Source organism: Pseudopodoces humilis, chromosome 2 (genome assembly GCF_049639895.1).
Source record: "Pseudopodoces humilis isolate 2021_Gansu_Grassland_sample_001 chromosome 2, ASM4963989v1, whole genome shotgun sequence".
Classification (NCBI taxonomy): Eukaryota; Metazoa; Chordata; class Aves; order Passeriformes; family Paridae; genus Pseudopodoces; species Pseudopodoces humilis.
In genome coordinates, this window is record NC_142201.1 from 96,392,354 (window position 1) to 96,411,872 (window position 19,519).

Sequence of the window (19,519 nt, forward strand, 5' to 3'; positions counted from 1 at the left end):
TTTACAATATTCAGAAAGATTTCCTCATCCCTTCTCCCAGTGAGAGAGAACATATACTATTCATTATGTTGATGCAAATGAGGCAGCAGTTAATCATCTGCTTTGAAAACAAGGTACTTGGGCATTATTTAATTCCCTAAACCAGCAAACCATGTGTTTGCTTTTATACAAATTGATCTTGCTATTGCCATGTTGGAAAAAAAAAAAAAGCAAACATGAACTAAATGCAGAGTGAATTCTGGCCTATAAGCCTTTTCCTATGTTTATTTGCACTCAGATAATTTTTAGATTCGTCCTTTTATGTCTTTTTTTCTGAGCCCAAATTTTACTCACTTGTACAAGCTTGCTCATATCAATGAAGAAAGCAGGAATAGGCCCTTAATTTGTAATGGAGCCCAAGCTGCTGCAAAATCAGCACATACTACTAAAAGCTTTAGAAATTAAAAAAAAAAAAATAAAAATGAAGTAGGAACAAAAGTTTGAACTCTGTTAGATGGTCATCTCAGTGCAATTCTACAGAAAGCCTCTCTCAAGATTTTGAGGTACTCTCCCGGTCTGACAGCAAGAGAAATATTATATATCCCTACTAATGATTACCCTACAACTTCTAAACATACAAGAAAATAAAATACTGAAAGGGAAATACTAATTTGCTTCAACAGGAAAACAAAAATATTACTGATCTTAAAAGCAGTATTTTTTAATCTGCTTAGTAATACGCCCATAAAGAGAAATCTGCTGAGAAAACAAAGGATGACAGAGCTCTGCTGAGCAGTAAGCCTGGAAAGTAAAGTATTTTTAAAACTGATTGCAAAGCGTGCCTTACACAATATGAAAGATAATAATAATAATGTGGAAGAACAGAAGGACTTCTTGAAGTGAAGACAATGCTTTAGACTTGAAGTTCTAAAAGCCAAATATCCTTACCCCGCTTTACAGAAAGCAAGCATGATACACAAAAAAGTATATAGGCTGTCTTTTTCTAAACCTACTTTGATTCACTGTAATGTTTAAGTATTTCTAGTTGTTAGCCATCAAGAAAATTGTTTTGAAAATAGCACAAAAGACTGGCTAAGTTTGTATTTAATTTTCTGGAGTTTTGGGGAAGTTCCCGTCAAAGAATTCAAATCATCACATGGTGAAGTAAGATAGAGCACCTGACATTTCAGATTTCACTACTAGGAAGTCCCTCTGGAGAGACCAAACCATGTGCGTTATTCATATTTCAGATTTTGGACATCAGGTTTACTTCACATGACAGCGTGGGCTACATATTGATCACGTAGAACTGTGAGCTGAGAAACTTGCTGTGCGGCTTCAGCGTGCTTATTTCCCTCCCAGTGAAACAGCACTGCTTACTGAAACCGAAACGGGGGGAGAATACAGCACTGTGCATGAAAGCACTGCTTCTGGATTACATTACTTTGATGAGGAATCTTTTTGACCTTTAGGGCAGCCGACTTCCACGAGTGACGAAAGATCCCTCTTCACCCTGCAGTGCAGTTCTTCATGCAACTAGAGTGTTGTGAGCTCCCTGCCTTTTATCCAATACTTAGCTATATCAGTTAAATCAGATTAAACTGATGGCTATTATATTTTTTTTTCCCCTTTTTTTTTTTTTTTTTAATAATTTTGGCTCGGAAGAGGCACCATCACATTTCTATACACACAACAGAACGGGCATTACCATTATTATTTTATTATTTTTTGTTTAGCTTTGGATTTGCAGTACTCGTAACCAACACGAATCCTGAACACAGCAACAGAAAACAGCCCAAGCGACGAGCAGAGGCAAGGCAGGGGTAGGTGAAGGGGGGATCGGCTTGTCCCTCATACCGGCCAGCCCCGGCCCCCTCGCCTTCACAGCGCCGCCCCGGAGGCAGCGGCGCATCCCGGGCGGCAGAGGAGGCACATCCCGGGGCAGGGCAGGCGCATCCCGGCGCACGGCAGGCGCATCCCGGGCGGCAGAGGAGGCACATCCCGGGGCTGGGGAGGCGCATCCCGGGGCTGGGGAGGCATATCCCGGGGCAGGGCAGGCGCATCCCGGGCGGCAGAGGCGGCACATCCCAGGCGGCAGAGCGGGCGGCAGAGCGGGCGGCAGAGCAGGCAGCAGCCGGCGGGGCGGTGGCGGGGGCTGCCCGCGGGGCCCCCCCCGCCTGTGTGCCGTGTGCCGGGAGGGGCGGGGGCTCGGGGGCCGGGCCAGCCCAGCCGCCGCCGCCGCCGCCCGGCTCCGCCTCTCCCGCCGCAGCGCTCAGTCCTGGGGCGCCGCTCGGCTGCCAGAAGGAAGCCGCCACCTGCTCCGGTGCGGAGTCGCTCCTCGCCGTGTGCCGAGAGGGAGAGCAGCCGCCCCGCCGCCCGCGCCCGGGGAGGTACCGCTGCTCCCCCCGCCGGGGGGAAGCCGCCGCTGCTTCTTCCCGGCCTCGACGAGGGAGAAGTCTCCGCCGCGCCCCGGTGCGAGAGGGAAGAGCCCCCCGCGGGCGCGCCGCCCCGCTCCGCCGCCGCCTCCCGGTCCCGCCGCGGGCAGGCGGGATGATGGAGCCTCCCGCCGCCGCCGCCTGCGCCTCCTGCCGCCGCCGCCCGCTGCCGCCCCCGCTCTGCCTCCTGCTCGCGGCGCTCTGCCTGCCCCCAGGTGGGCGCCCGCCCGCGGGGAGCGCCGGCCGCGGCCGCGCCGGCCCGGCCCCCCGGAACTTGGCGGAGGGGAGGCCGGGGCGCAGGTGACGGTGCCCCCCCCGGCCGCTCCCCGGAGCGCCCCAGCACCTACCGAGGGCTCTCTGCTCGCCGGGGGTCGCTCCCGACCGGTGGTGCCCGCCGCATCCCGCTGCGCTTCTGGAGGAGAGCGGTCCTCTCCCGCCCTCCGAGGGTGCGCCGGCTGGTGCTCCTGCGGGAAAGGCAGGAGCTGCCCCAGCGGTGAGGGGGACCGAGAAGCGCCGGTCTCGTCTTTCCCCGTGGGAAGCGGCGGTGGGGTCTCTCCGGGGCGTTGTCAGCGGCCCCCGGGCAGCGCTGCCCCCGCGGGAGCGACGGCCGAGCCCCGGTGCGGTGCCGCTTCCACTTGCAGGCTGAGCGGCACGTCTGCGCAGCGAGCCGCCTGCAACTTGGGCGCTTCAGCCGCTTCTCCCCTCCGCCCCTTCAGTGCCGCCCGTGGCCTTACCGGCAGCCCGCGGGACCGGCGGCCTGCCGCCGCTTTCCGCTGCCGGCCGGAGCCCGGGGAGCGCGGCGGGGCAGCCCCGCTGTCGGTGCCCGGCCCGTGGGGGCAGCGCTGCGTGCCTGAGGCTGCTCCGGCGGATCGGGGTCGCGTGGGGAACTTCGCTTCCCCTCCCCGCTCCGTAAAAGCACTCCTGAGTGAGGCGCTAGGGAAGTAGGAAGGCGCAGAGAGTGCTAAACATCGTAATTGTTCTGGGAATATTTTGGCTATGAGGTGTTTGTAGGCTTTGTTTTGTAAATATTGAGCGTGAAAGTGAAGTCTGAGGGAAAAGCTGTGAAGTGAGGAGTTCTACATTCAGCGCGGGGACCGTCTCATTATTCTTGTAGAAAGAGCGTCAGCCTGTGGTAAAATTTTGTATTGCTTTAAGGAATGGCTTTGCCTCTGTGTGCCTTTTCAACAACGGAGGCTTTGCAGAAGTGTTGGAGCTGGTGGTGGTTTTTCATTCCTGGCCTCTGCCGGGTTGTTACGTGCTCTCCAGTTAACCATTTACGGCCGGCAAGGTTTGGCGAAATGGAAGAGGAGAGCAGACGTTTTTCACTAGATGCATTTATGCTTGTGTTTTACAAGCTCCAAGCAGAAAACTAGCTACAACAGTAAAGCAAGGCTGCTGAATCTGTAGTTTCAAATAGAAGAGTGAAAAAGCTCCAGACAAAATCAGCAGCAATATTGGAGCCATCAGCAGTGTGTCAGGCTGTGCTGCTAGGCTTTTGCTGTAGCAAGTACAGGGTATAATCACTGTCGGACATAATAAATACCAGTCCCGGTGGCAGAGCTTACAAAGAATACTGGTTCCTGTGATGCACTGTAAGTCTTCAGGAAAGATTGTTCATTTTAGGAAATCTTGAGGGCGTGTGGATTATCAGAGGGATAAGCACCTCAGCTTCTAAGAAGCAGGACTTGGCCCCTGTGGAGAGATTTAGCCTAGTAAATACAAAACTATCTTGGTGATTGTGTGACTGTCTACATTTTCCATTTGAAGAAAATGTGAAACCATAAAATATTTTATCTCAAAGGTTGTGTTGATGGAGCTGTATAAAAAGATGGCACTTGACTATGTATGGTCTTAATAGGTTGTCAGCAAAGCCATTTAACTTGTTCTTTCTGCTCTTCACTCCTTCCTTGCCCCCTCTAGGAGAAGCCCAGGCTAACTGTAAGGAACTACATGTGGGGAGAAACCAGCCCCTCCTCATCTTAGAAACTTTCCCTGCAGTACTGAAAATGCCTGGAAAGCCCAGTAGTAGATTTAAACCTCTAGCTCTCTGTTTATTCTGAGGAATATAAAAGATACTTAGATACAAAAATACCTATAAAAAGGTACAGATGTTGCTGTAGCTTTACTGGTTCTTCCCCCTTGCTATCTCAGCTATTTTAGATGATAGTTAGTTTGCTGTCATCTAAATAAATTACGGATGTATTACTGTACCATGGTTCTCGGCTTTTGGAAGTTCCATTTGAGCTTTGGATGTGGAAAGCAATAGGTGAGCTATTAAAAGTATATTAAAAGTTTATATCCTCAATTGTAAATATCTCTGGCAATATTCAAGACAGACTGGAGATCCTTATGAGAAAACTTGATTTTGTTTCTCCACAGAATGAACTGCCTAGAAAGATACCCATCTTTAAAATAGAGAGAGGCTCCAAGTACACGTTTGGCACTAAGAGACTGACTCGAGGTCAGACTAAGTGAGAACACCGATTATAATCTCATACATCTCTAGCGGAAATGGCTGTGTGTGAAAGGAAAGTCAACTCTTAATCAGGAGCTAATCATGATCTTTTCCTCTCCCCCTGCTTTCTGGTGGATTATAACAATGAAACTCTTAGTCTCTCATTTTATTACTAGACTTGTTACATATTGCCAGTATTGCCTAAGCCTAGTGAGCCAGAAACGTGTAATCTTATACACGACACTCATTGTGTTCTCACTCCTGACTGCGATTTTTCCCTGGTGTATCTGGTGTGACTTTGAGCTAGGGAAACTGGATTTCTGTATTAAGATCTGGAGTTCACATGGGTTTTCTGAAACTGAAGTCAGAAAGCATCTGCACCACGTGTATATGCTTCAGCGTGCCATGTATTTGTGGTCCAACAGAACAAGCAATGTAACAAACCAGACTGATTCCTAAATGAGTTTTAATTGTTAGATTGATTGCTTTGGGAAGCTTTTCACGTATTTAGAGATTTTCTTTTTCTTTTTTGGTCTGAAAGTCTTCCAACATAAACTACTTTTCTTGTGCTCTCCCCTCTACTGTTGGGTTTGTTGCACTGAGAAGGCAGAGGGCAACAACAGAAATCATCCAGGTTGTAAATCCTTTAAATTTCAGCCAGCTGATTTTTTATTGAAGAAAATGTACGTTGTTATGTTCATGAAATAATTATAAGTCACAAGTCATATTTAATTTCAAGATATTTTATTTTTTCCTTCCAACTTGTGTCAGAGTAATCCCCTTTCTTGTACTGCTATCCATTCTCCTTCCTGAAGTAACCTGTGCTGTTAAAATTATTTGCCTTGGGTTTGTATATTGTCTTCTTTGTAGTATAATTCTTTTGTTGATTTACTTTCAGCAGAAATTTTTGAGGAACAGGATCTCTAAATATTTATGCAAGATGATAGATAAAGGGGGAAATAAAATAGTGTGTTTTACATAATGCAAATTACATCTGTGTGAGCTGGATAAAACTGTGTTCTCTATTTTCTTGCATGTATTTTGCTTACACAGTGAGGTTTATAGTCTTTAGATGTAAGAGTGCTCACTGCAGATTTCCATGGTGTCATACCTGATTCCATATGAGATCCTTCTAAGATGTATGAAAACAAACATTTCTGTAGCATCAATAGCTTTAATAATGCTCATACCATGTCACACCATCATGGACTTTTTCAGGTTCCTGCCAGAGGACTTTGTGGAGAGTATTTTTTGGCCAGTGATTTTGGACCTCTTGGGTGAAATAAGAGCAGGTTGCTAGTAGGAAACAGACTACAAAGGAGCCACACCTCTCGGTATGCACTTTGAGCCTAGTAACAGACACTGAATGTGTTCGTTTTATAGGAGCTGTAATTTGCTCTCCTAACACTAGATTATCAATATTCAGTCTTCCCTTCCTTGTGATCTGTACTCTGTGACCATAACATGATGATTACAGATAAGCTGGCTTGAGGTCTGATCTCCAGTGGTTGTCTCACACACAGAAGTTTTGTGGCTTTTTAATACTACCATGCTGATTGTTGAAACTGCTTTTACACATCTCTAATAGTATGGTGTCATAGTATGGTCTTGGTTAGTTCTGCCAGCTCTGATAGGAGGCTGGACTTTATATATTTATTTTTACAATACCTAAAACCCCATAATCTTCAGACTCCCTTTTCTGTGCTACTCAAGGTTCCTCTGGGTTGGCTGGTGTGCAGCTTTTTCCTCTGGTAATACAATAATTTTTTATTAAAAAATGTGTATAAACTGCAAGGCCACATTTGTAAGAGAATTGAGGACCTGTTGCAATATTCTGATTTCTCTGTCTTCAAGAAAAATAGTTACGCTTCCATGCATTGATGCTCAAATGAGAGACTCTTAAAGAACTGTAAATGCTGTAGGGTGATAATTAGAAATGACTCAAGCAGAACGTGATTTTTCCAGGAAAACCTGAATATTAACAACTCCCTTATCATTAACTTGATATGAAATGGTTGAGTGTTATCTTCCCAGAAGACTTTGACCTACATGTTCTTTATCTTGGTATATTTTCTTTAATGGGAACAGGATGAATATTGAGGAGGCTGTACATTTCTGCCTTTAATATGCTAGAAAATGAATCTCATCATTTAGAGAGGAGATTCTATTCTTGTGCATACACCTTGTATTCTGACAGTCCAGTACTGGCAGTGATCAGATCAAGTTTCTTCCTTTTTTTTTTTTTTTCTTTCCTTTTTATTTTTCCCCAGTGTGTTTTTTTGAGGATGGCTTGAATCACAATCCTGTACCAGTGGATGTTAATCTGCTGCACCAAAGTGTTGGCTCTTTTGAGAAATTTCTGCCTAGCTTAAGGTCAAATTGTATTTGTTATCATGCATATACGTCTCCTGAAAGGCAAATAAATATTTGCTTATTAAAACACTGCTGCTTCTACTGATCTAGTATTTTTATTTTTAATAATAATTATGTTTCTCTGGAACGTAAAAAATGGGAGAAAGGGATACCATAGTGTAGAGAGCAAGACAGAGCACCTGCAGCTTCAGGGTATGATTTTTAGAGGTTATCAGGGGTTAGAACAGTTCTGTAATGTTTGGGTAGAAAGCATTTGAAGTGCTTTAAACAGCAATGGAATACTAATCTGTTCCCTTAATATGAAGTAAAAAGTGCAGTTGGTGATTTAATGAATGTTTCAGCAGCCTGTATATCCAGATATTAATTTTTACTCTGTACAGTTAACCCCTGCTGTGAAGAAAAACTTCAAAAGTTCAAACTGCATTTGCGTGTTGTGTTTTGTGCTGTGGTAGCACAATCTGTGGTATGACCTGGCATCATTCATCATGGGTTTTGGTTACAGCAGTTTTGGACCTGAGGGAAAAACTCTCAGACAGCAGCCAAGGATAGCAGAAGTCCCCAGGGCTGGAGCCCTGGCAGGCGGTGACATTTTGGCATGTGTCATGGGCTCTGTGTGGTGGCTGTCCCCTTCCCTTAGCTGTCTCTTGTACATAGTGTACATGACGGGTCCCAGCTGCCCAGGCTGGAGGGTTTTGGGTTTTTATTGGAACACCAATTCTGACCACAGTTGGCATCTTTTAAATTTTGAAGAGATATTGGCAGCTAATTCAATAGAGGGAGCTCCGCTACCTTACTGTTAGAAGCAGCGTGTCTCAGCTTTTCCCAGACCTCTGGCTTCAGCCAGAAAGTTACATTAAAAGTCTTTGTTTCTTCAGTGTTTTTGTAGTGCTAGGCTTTGTTACTGAAAGCATCTTACTTTCAATCACAGGCTTCCTGTTGCATGAAGGGGAAGGAAGGACAAATCCAAATCACGTAATAGGCAAACCCAAAAAAGATGACTCAATTAGAGATACTTCTCTTTTGCTGCAAGGCTTTGGGTGTTTCAGATGAATACACTACAGAATCAGGTTTTTACGTGATTACGCTTTCTTGCCTAGGGAGGCAGGTGGTGAAATTCATGGGGAAGCCCAAACAAGAATTAGAATAAATAGAGGGTATTTCCAGGGATTGAATGGGCCAAGAGTGGTGTGGCATGAAGTAGGATACAAACAGGACAAGGAAATGATGATGCCAGGCTTACTGCTGGGGTGAGAGAAAGCTAGGAACTTCCAGTAAAATGTTAGGTAGGACATTTGTTTAAAAATATCTTTTTTCAGTAAGTTCTTTTGGGACTTTTTTTTTATTTTTTAAGGAAAAGTGGAATATGTATGCCATTCTGTAAACATGGTCATTGTGAAAGAACCCAGTTTAGGTGTATGCTTTTAACCCATTCCACGTCTCTAACAGAAAAGCATACACACAGAAAGCTGATAACTGCTCTGTAAACGTGGGACTTTATAGTTTTCTTGAATACTTACATTTTTAAAATTGTATTTCTTATCAGATGGTTTTGAAACTCATTATGAAGTCCCAATAAAGAACAGCACTTCTAAAAAAAAATATTCTTTGAGTCACCTTCAAGTAAGCTTGTAATGAACTCAGCATTATTCTTCAGATGAATCCCAGACAAATACCCTTTATAATTTTGCTTGCTGCAGAAGTTGCATTTTTTTAATCCATTTTTCTCCAATTTAACTGAAGAAAATAACCATAGATGTTGGAGAACAAAACAGATGTCACTTGTGTACAGCTTGATTTAAGTGTAGCATTTTATATACAACTGACTTATTTCATGGTTTTGTTGTTTGACTTTTTAATGTGAATTTTTGGTGAGGTGTGTTTGGGGTTTGTTTTAGTTTTTTTCTTCGCTTGTTAGAAAATGCAACAATTTATTTTTTGAGAACTCACTGTTGAGCTGAGTGAGTTTTTCATGCTGACCAGGAAGAATTCCTAAGGCTCCTATTTTAGAGGGTTGGCGCAGTTTATCTCTGGGTTGGAATGGTGGATGTTCCCTTAAGAGTCTATAACTGGATATCTTACAGAGAATACATGGCTTGAAAAATTGAAGGCAACTATGAGATCTCAAAATTATTTGTAAGATGCTGTTTCTTTTAATTGCAACTTCTGAATTATTTTTCTGCTGATGAGATAGCTGGAGTATTAATCTATGCATTTTTCCCTTTCTGCGTGGAATTTTATTTTGTGAAATGTACAAAGCAGCATGTGTTTAGCAAAGTGAATTCCATGACTCATCCAGATAAAATCATGGTTTGTTGGATTATTCTACTTGTTCTGGAGAGTATAGATGAACTCAGTGGCCTTTACCTACCAAACCACACATGGAACAGGAAAAGGACAAATGGCATATTCAGGCAGGATTGCAGGGAAATTGCAGTGTAGCCATGTAACTTCAGAAGAGAGAAGAATGATGAATCAATTTTTTTCATTCTTGACACAGCACATCATATGCTTGCATATGGAGAGGATGACAGAACATGTATTATTTTAAAATCTACACAGTGACACCCCAGTATGGGATTTGCTTTCTAAAACTGGGGAAGGTGAAAATTTCTGACGCTTGACAGCAAAGTAGTGCCCTGACAACTGGCGATGTAAATCCAGAAAACATTTGCATCTTACGCTTGACAGCTTTAAAGGTTAGTGAGGGGATAATTTTTCGAAATTTAATTCATGACTGAGATTTTTGTCAAGTATTTTTAGTATTACTCTCCAGTTTTCAAACTGCTACACAACTTGCTGCTAATTTTGGACCTGGCCTACACACAGAAGCAATAAGAAAATCAGTGTTATGAATGTCCCAGCAGCTTCCAGTTTGAGTGAATTATGTTTCTTACTGTTGTGTTTTTGCACAGACAAGAACTTAGTAATGCAGAGCTTTACGGTTAGTAAAGTAATTATGGTTAGTAATGGAGTCTGTGGTTTGAAACAGTCACCAATATATGAGTGGATAATGACAGCTACTTTGCATTTCATGAATTTATATTTTGCACTTTTTTCCCCCAATATTTTTTCTTTTGTTAAATATTTAAAACTTTCAGAAAATGGTTTGCTCCAGTAGTTTAACTCTTGACATGGTTTCTGTAACAGGACTTTTGGAGAGACAACTGTTCCATAGCTCCGTTTGACCTGGCACATCACACTGCTGTTGAATGATGCAACATCTTCTGTTTCAGCTTTGATGTTTAAGTCCTTTACCCTCAAGATTTAACCCCAGTTAATATGAGGTACCACACAGCAGCAAGTTCCAAAGTGTCTATGTGAATCTTGGCGTGTGCTTTCTGGAAGTTCACCTGCAGACTTGGTAAAGGTCAGGTTCTGGTATTTCATCCAGACTCCCTTGTGTCTGTGGGTCATTTCTTGTCACTGTTGCTTGCTTTAAATACCCTGAGGTGTAAAATGCAAAACTTCTGCACAGCTTCTGGGGCAGCAGGGGGAGATGTCTAAAACTTTTGAGATAGTGGGAAATAAGTGGTGTGTTGCAAAGGTGACTATGGTGGTTGTAGAGGCAGGTTAACCATCTTTTAGTAGATTCACAGAATAATTTTGGCATCTTCTATGCATCCTAACATGATGTATTGCCTGCTCTGTACGAAAACTCTTTCCTTGTCTCAAAAGAGCTTTAAGCCCTTGGTGTCTGCAGCCAGAAGGAAGGGAAACTTTCTGGCCTGTGTGTAAAACTGTTGGTGTATCAGAGGGGCAAAAAGAGATGCCTTGTGTCTGCCTGAGAGCTGAAGGTATAGGAGCAGGGAAATGAGAATTGTGGGTTTTTTGGAGATCTCATGGGAGTGGGAATGTATCTGGGCATTGAGGCAGGCTGGCAGCACTTTGCAAAGCCTGCTGGCTGTCATCATCCTGCAAAGGGGGCTTTGGAGTGCTGCTGTAGCCACCAGGGCAGCACAGCTCAGCCTGGGGAGCTTGGGAGCTCCTCTTGCACAGCATGTAGCTCCCACAGGCTGGAACTCCCTGTAGTGGTGGTGATCTGTAGGTCTGTGGTGGCTGTTTCACTTCTGCTGTGTAAGAGGGGAAAGATCTCTGTTCCTCCCAAGCATGAGAAATTCTTACCTTTTACTTGGGGTGTGCTTACTCTCTGACCTGCAGAGATGCGCCTGCTTACTTTAGAAACACTTTTCTTCTGCTGGAATGGTGCATGAAGCCCTCTGTGTATCACTTTTTAATCATTATGTCCATCTGCAAGTCCAGCAGTGATAAGGAAAGATGAGCTTCAGCACACCCAGTATACTCACAGTCTGGCTCTCTTTCCATTGCATCAGTGGCACAGAGCATGGAGGAATGAATAACACAGTGTGTTTGTGTAGTGAATGCTGAATGGCTGAGTGTGAGCTGCCAGCAGCTTTATCCAGAAAGAAGTGGGGTGTTGGGAGGAGTGATATTTGCACCCAGAGGAGAGGAAGGTGAATCATTGCTAACTGGAATGCTCAGTCCAGTTTTTTAGATGTGGGAGTAGTTTTGAAGACTGAAAGTGATGGCTCAGTCCAAGAGCTTGTTAATTTTTCCAGGCAGAAGTCATGCATTTTTAACTGTTTCTCGAAATGATTTATTCTTGGTTTTACTTATGGTTACTTCTGAAGACCACATATAAGCTTCACACTGAAAGTTTTGTGAGTACATATAAAAACTTAACCCTCTTGGTAGGGTGGGATGCCTTGTTTTAGGTGTGGATTCTAATTCACAAAAGTAACATCCATATTGCTTCTACTCGTGTTTCCACTCATTTCTAGTCTTCCCATGAGGCATCATCATCTGTAAACAGCAACAATTGTTCTGGAAGGCTTTTCATCTAAGTGTGAGAGAGCAGAGTACTGAGCATGTGGGGACCTTGACTCCTTTTGAGGAAGCTCTCTTCATGCAATAGAGTCAATATTTGTTGTTTTTTTTGGACATACTGTGCAGTCCAGACTTTTTTTCATAATCACAGAAGGAGGTTGGTGGCTGACAGACTGCAAGTTCTGTGACAGTGTGATAAACTCTACATAAAACTTGAGGGGCCCTGTTAATTAAAAATAGAAACTTTAAAGGGAATATTTCAATGAAAACCTTTATTTTTTTGCTAAAACTTTTCATGATGTTTAAAAGGTTTTTTTTAGCTAGCTTTTAAATCACTTCTAGTTATGTTTTTTTTTGTATTTTCTTTTCCTTCTTTAGACCTGAACTGTTACTCTGTCTTTAGGGACTTTTTTTACTATAAAAGCAAAAGTTTTACTGGGGCTTAATTCCAGGTGTGAGGTTATGACCTAAATCTTCTGTCTGCTAATAAAATGCTAAGCTCTGCAGTTTTCCATTATCTTCCTCAACAGTAACTTAAAAGTTAAACAAAAAAAACCCAACAACATCAAAAAACAAACAAAAATAAAAACCAAACCAAAAACAACAAGAAAGACAACCCCAAAAAAGCCAAAACCACCGAAATCCAGAGTTTCTTTAATTCCCTGTGGTCAGGGAGCACTGAGAACTGGATGTGGAATCAGGGTTAGATAGGGTTTTTTTGGTTGGTTGTTTTGTTGTTTTCATTTTTTTCTTTAAATATAATTTAATGAAAGAGGAAATTGATGAGTGTTTTCTGAAAAATGTGACAGCATATGCCAGGCTTTTCAAGCAGTGATATTTGTGGAAGCTGTTGTGAACTGGGACTGACAATGGCTTAGGAGAACCGCTTTCCCCTTGGACATGTCAGCACTCTTGGGCTGTTAAGTCAGGGTGGAAGTACTACAGCATGCATTTCATCTGAAAGGATTTGAGTGATCTCTAGAACTTTAGTGGTGAAAAAATTATTTGTGTTTCTTGTGGCATTTGCTTGAGCTACACTTCAAATATAATGGACACTTCATAGCCTTTGGCTGCTTGCTAATGTTGTAGTTACAACTGCAAGGCTGAGTAATTTTGTATGGTCTACTTCTGCAATGGATGCACATCACAGGTAATTTCTGTTGCCAACAAGCTGTTGGTGAGTCTGGAATGCCTAATCTCATGCAAATTATATTTGCAGATATACCAGGTGAATTGCATGTTGAAGAGCTCTCCCAGTGTCAGGGTTGCTGAACTTTGCCACTCAAGGCTTGGAACAGGGAAATTGTCTTGTGATCAGAACTGGAGCAGCACATGTCCAGGTCAGAAAGCTCAGGGAGGTTCAGCTCCTGCCACCATTTGCATCAGGAGTAGCAGCTCCTGTGGGATACTCTCTGTTGCAGGAAGGGACTAGGCTGAGTGTTTTGTGACTCTGGAGGGAGCCTGACAGTGTCAGCCTGTACCACCAGCTACTGCTGCAGCTAGGGAGCCTCCGTGTCTGTGATTTAGCCTCGCCTTGAACCCTTGTGTGGGCTTTAACTATGCCTTCTAGGTGCTGTATTTTGTATATTGCCACATGTGAGCTCTTCTACTGATGATACACGGGTGGAGGTTTAAAATCTTGTACAGTGAGTTGGAAGCTAAAGCTGTTCTTTACTGCCATTTTATTTGGAGGGGAGTCTAAGCCTGACATCTCAAACATCATAGGAAAGGGAAAAAGATGCAAAGATGACTTAAATTCTTACCCAGCAGTTTTTATTCTTTTGGCAGCTGAAATTTAAGAGAAAAGGTCTAGATTTATGGTTTAAAGAAAGCAAAATAACATAATAGAGGTGGTTTTGATTTATAAATACCGCTTAAACATCAAAAGATATTTGTGAACATTTCAGGCTGAGAAATGGAAAATATTTTTTTGCTGGCATATTGTTTGCTTAACTTCACTGTGTCATTAACTAGTGTATGTCTGTGTTCTGTAGGCTTTGCAGAGTGAAGGCTTTAGAGGTGAGAACAATTAAAGCTGGAGTATCTAGGATTGCAACAGCAGCATTTTGGATCTTTGACAGGGTATATTGATGTGCATACTTAAAAGTTCACTTTTCTGTCACTGTTCTGTAAGCAAATATTTATGACTGCAGCCTTTGCAGACTGGAGAGAGAAGTTTGCTGTCAGTAGTGGTGATCAGGCAAAGACACAGATCAGCATCTCTGCAGAGTGGCAGACCCAAATTAAGGGCAAAGAACTTCCTTCCAGCATGTTCAACCAGGTATATCCCCTAAGCCTGTGAAAAGAAGTATTATAGCAATATCATGAAAAGAGGCAGGGAAGGATACAGTGTCATTTGGGAAGCTGGGGCAGAAGGGACAGACAGCTTGGGGACAGGAGGAGCTGCAGCCGGCGTGTGTGGGGCTAGCGTGTCCTGTGGGTGAGTTTCTGGAGAACAGTCAGCTGAATCTGAGGGAAGCCCAGCTTTTGGATGTGGCTTGTCACATCCCCTGCTGCTGCAGAGATGGTGGGAGGGGGTGTTTGTGGTGGAAAGCCTGGGGTGGGAGAGCAGGCAGGCTGTGTCAGAGGGAAGCAGAGGGCCCTGGCACAGCTGCCTGGAGCCAGCGTGTGCTGCCTCTGCGCTTGTGTGGGTGGGGGAGGCAAGCCCTGTGCACAGGAAGGGCAGCTGGATTTGGGCGTGCAAATGAAACAAGTTGTGACAGGAGAGCAGAAATTCTGGAAAGTGGTGGGGTTGAGGAGAGCCCCTGAACAGAATATTTTGAGGGAGAGGAGCAGGGGAGATTCCAATTTCAAGATAGGCATTGCCTGCCCTGCCTGTCTGTATCTCCATCTGCTCCCCTGGGTTAGACAGTCACATGCTTTCCTTTCGCCTGCCTTAATTCAGCAGGATGTTCCTCTTGGTAAAGATCATGTTACTGCCATGTCACCCTGTTCCTCTTTTGTCAGCCACGCAGTTTGGTGTTATTTCCTGTCTCAGGAAGCCATCTCTGCTTCCCCACAGGGACTTTGCAAAGCTGACGCATTTTTGCTCTGGGCATATGAGGCCTGTGCTCATCGTGCAAGCACCTGGACTAACACACCCTTTCTAGACAGCCTCACTCTCCACCTAGGGGTCAGGATCGATACACTGAAAAGCTCTTCATACTTATGGTCTTTTTGAGGGGAGGAAAAAGCCCTGAATGTTTTCTTCTAGGCATCGTAAGAGGCTTGGTGTATGAGGTAATGTGCCGGGGAAGGGGTGTATCTGCTCGGTGACCTGAATGTCTGTGCCTGTCCTGTTGGGCCGTCAGATGTTCCGTGCACTGACTCACTCCTCACACCGTGGGCAGTCGAGATGGGCAAGAAACTCTCACTCCTGGAAGGAAGCAGCCCGTGTTCTCACAGTGCATTGTTACCAATTCTGAAGAAATGTTACATTAGGTATTTAATAAGGATATTGTAATAAACATAGATGTACGATCCACTGCCGCTGAAATTGCAACAGCCAACCATTTTTGTGCCCTAAGCCTGTTCACGCTGTGTCTGGGCTGAGGTGGGGGGAATTAGTCTCTGGTAGTTGACATGTGCTGTAAACCTATAACAGAACCTATGCTTAGCCACAAAATCCAGAAATTAATCTAACACAGTAGTTTCGGGCTGCGATCCAGTATGTGTTTGAACACACAGCTTTGAAATTATTAGAGTATTTAAACAGATTCTTAAGAACCTATTTTTTAGGGTAGAGATAGGACCCATGCAGAGGGGGCAGGGGGGGATACAGCAAATCGTAAGTGATGGTGTAGAGGCTGTTAAGATGCTGGATACTGTCTGTGAATCATAATATGTTTCTGTTCCTTGCAGAGCATGTTGAGCTATCATGACTTGCAGAGAAATAGTTTAGGTAGGGGATTGATCTAGTTCAGTATTCCCAAGTCTGATGCAAGTTCACGTCTTTGGCTGACTTTTTAAAGCCTCCGTTTTTAAATTGCACACACACGGTTTTCCCATCTATAAAATATAATATATGAGAATGGATATATATATATATATTTTTTTTTTGTGCCTGTCAGCAGGGAATAGGCAGCTTACTAAGCTTTCTTGAGCATAATTTTAAATGGAGAAAATGCTTCTATATAAACTGAGATTATCTCATCACAATATTTTTATGATAGTTAATTAAAATGTGAGAAAATCCTTTAGAGCAGATTTGCAGTTTTGTGACTTTTATGAGACTTAACAGGAGAGATCTATTTTTATAGTTATGCCTTCTTATTAGTTTCAGGATTAGGATGTGTTTAAATGCATGGCTATCAAATCCTGTGATGATTACTTGTTTATTTTGCAGTGTAGACTAATTCAGTTATGGTCCCATTCATGTGTTGTTTGTGTCCCACTTTTCAACGAGATATTGTAGTGCTTTATTGTTATTGCTATTTAAAATAAACTCCCAGAGTAGTTTTAATTTCAGTTGATATTTTTTTAAATATTAAGTTTCAGTGAAGCATATTTTATTAGATTGTTGTGAATAATGATCATTTAGGTTGTTCCTGCTCCTGGACATCCATTTTCATTATGCTGGAGGATTGTAAAATGCGAGTGAGAGAAGGATCGCTGTGTCTAGCTGCAGGAGACTTAAATGCATAAAACGTTGTCTAGACATAAATGAAATCCTGTAAAATCAAGGCTCTCAGTGCATAGAAATGTGATAGGAAACAAGACCTATAGAAAATTTACTGAGATAAAGTGGGAGTTGCTGAAGATCAGCATGTGCTCTCTTCCCTTTGCAGTGGACAGGCACATCAGTAGATTGATCTTTAGGCATAGTGCTTTCTACTTGAACTTGTGCTCAGTCTAAAGAAAGAATGGGCTTAAATAAATATTTTTTTTGTCTTCCTTTAACCATGCCTATGATACCATGACAACATGAATCTTTTATTCACAGGCTCATCTGTCATCTCAAATAACACCTAGAAGTTCTATGCAGAATTTCCTGAAGGATCTGTGCTGAATTTCTCAGTCTAGGAATCATTCCATCAGAAGTGACTGGGATGAGGATTCAAAGTCCTTTGCCTTGACCTATTTGTGTGAGTGACCATGGGGAGGGACTTGTGCTCTAGGCCGGCAGGTGATTATGCAGAGGAGTAAAGAACACTGCTCTTTTCTCCCTGTGGGTCATTAAACACAAGCTTTAGGGATTTTGTGACAATCTAGAGAGGAGACACATCAGATAAGTATTAGATAGAATTCTCAGGGCTCTGTCCAACAGACTTTGCTCAAGAATGCATGTTTCCCTGATGCTTCTACGCCAGCCCAGGTGCGAGCAAAGATGCGCTTACGTGAGCAGACTGCAGTGTCAAAAGTGAAGCAAGGGAGAAGAGGAAGGGAGAATTGTAATGCTGCCAGGAGTACACATGCTGATGAGAGCTATGTTTATATTAGCAGACTATTCTGATACAGCTAATTAATCAGAATTTGTCTACCAAACTGTGCCTTGGAGATATAGAAACACAGGATTATGAGATTTGCCAGATTTCTGTGCCAGATCTTCTTGGGAGACTTGTTGAACAATGGCTAATGATTGCCTCTGACTCCTAGATTTCCTCCCAGAAAAGTAGTAACTTAAGATAACCTTTCGTCTCATTTTGTCTCAGGCCATTTACCCAGTAATAACACCAAATACACTGAAGTAGTCCACATCATATTTTTATGGCAATTTGAGTTCAGTCTTTATTCACAGAGGGGAAAGTAGGCAGTGAGACAAACTGTTAAATAAAGTACCAGCATTTCACATACAGGCTTTCATACCACTGCAGTTGGATGCATACTGAAAGGGAGAATCATTTATATAGTGGCTGCTTATCAAAAGTTAGTAAATAGTAAATGCAGTTCCATTTTTATAGTCAATTACCTAGCCCTGAAACTTGTTAGCAAAGGTTAGGAGGTGTAATAATTTTCATTGAATGCCTACACATTATCTTAATGTATTTCTACATGCTGCATTTTAGGGAGATGAGGGAGAAATGTTTCTTTCCTGAAGTCTTTTAAACTGGCTTCCCAAAGATGAGGGTCAAGCCCTTCAATTTCTAAGCTCAATTTACGTTCATCCCACAACAAAGATGATGGTGTGTACTTTCTCATTAGTCAAACATATTTTTTTTCAATTGCAAGCACAGGTTACTTTACTTTCAGCTTTGTGAGTTTAAAAAATGCTTGCATCCCTCTGTGTTTATTTCAGCCACATCATTGTTTAGAATTTACAGATAAGTGGGAGAGTAAAAAGGGATAACTTTCTTCCTTTTTCATTATTTTATTTTCCTTCAGTGTTCTCAACAAGGATCCGAAATTCTTTGTGTGCAGAAGTTATTGGTTGCTGGTGACAGGCTGTGAGTGCATAAAATTGTCAGTCTTTCAGTCCTGCTAGCCCAGTGTTTGCTGTTTATGTGCAACCTGTCATGTTCTTATTTTTGAGGTACTTCCTTTATTTTTGTTCAAACATTCAATAATTGATGTTTGATTATTGACTCTTCTATGATGGTATTTCTGGGGTCTCATGCAGGCTTTGTTTCTGGTTTTGTGCTGGATGGCAGCATATCCTGTCAAAGTTGCATACCTCTGCATAGCTTCACTGAAATATTGAAAAAAAGGAAAAGAAAATATTTTGTCCAATATAATCCTTGGGTTTTTTTTTTTTTTTTTTTTAGATCCTAGTATCTGAAACTGCAGCAAAAAAATGGTTGGATCAAGTTTTAAGTTGCTCCTCTAGCCAGATTATGCCCAGTAGGATTTTTGATTTATTTGTATTTCTTGGTTATTTTGCTCAAGATAAAATTGATTTTGGTGAAACTGGGTGTCTTGTATCTCGTTGTTTATTTCTCCATGAGCATGGTAAAATGTACTGAAACTGCTATTATCACTTGAGTTTTTGCTCATTTTTTTAATTTAAGAAAAATCATTCTTGCTCTGTGTTAATTTTATAGTTATTTAACACAACCATTTTTTATTTCTTGTTCAAGGCTAGCTTTCTTAGACCAGTTAGTTTTTGAATCATACTGTATCACAAGCATCCTATTTTTTTCAAAGAGCATTTAATTGGCGTTAGTCAGGCTCTCATTAACTGCATTTTCTGTTTCAGTATTATCTTTTTGTTAATTGACTTAGTGTCCTGACTGCATCTCTTTTTTTAGAAGTGGTAGATAACATTTGAATCTCTGGCAATGTCCGGTCATTTTAAGTTTGTAGAATTTTCTTTTTTTTTTCTTCCCGGGATTTCACTGAGAAACTCAACTGCCAGCTGCAAATTGCAGCAGCATTGAAAATGAAAGTGTTTCTTAGGTGCACTTGATATCTTTATTTAACTCAGAAATCTTTATTTAACTGGAAGCAATGCTAAGAATAGTAACCTCCTCTAGCCTGACCGGCACGATTCTCCTTC

At 42.5% G+C, this 19,519-nt stretch overlaps 1 protein-coding gene across 4 annotated transcripts in view; it reads left to right on the forward strand.

Annotated features, from left to right (window-relative positions):
• Positions 1-2,274: 2,274 nt before the first annotated feature.
• Positions 2,275-19,519, forward strand: part of ALCAM (activated leukocyte cell adhesion molecule) — a 115,459-nt gene continuing 98,214 nt past the window's right edge. For 2 of the 4 annotated variants that reach the window (XM_088052004.1, XM_088052005.1), the window contains exon 1: positions 2,275-2,629. In XM_088052004.1, the coding sequence (XP_087908130.1) occupies positions 2,530-2,629 (100 nt within the window). In that variant the 5' untranslated portion in view covers positions 2,275-2,529. Of the gene's footprint in view, positions 2,630-15,278; positions 15,328-17,085; positions 17,172-19,519 lie in introns of those variants that run through there. The other 2 variants (XM_088052007.1, XM_088052006.1) reach the window with 2 other exon arrangements.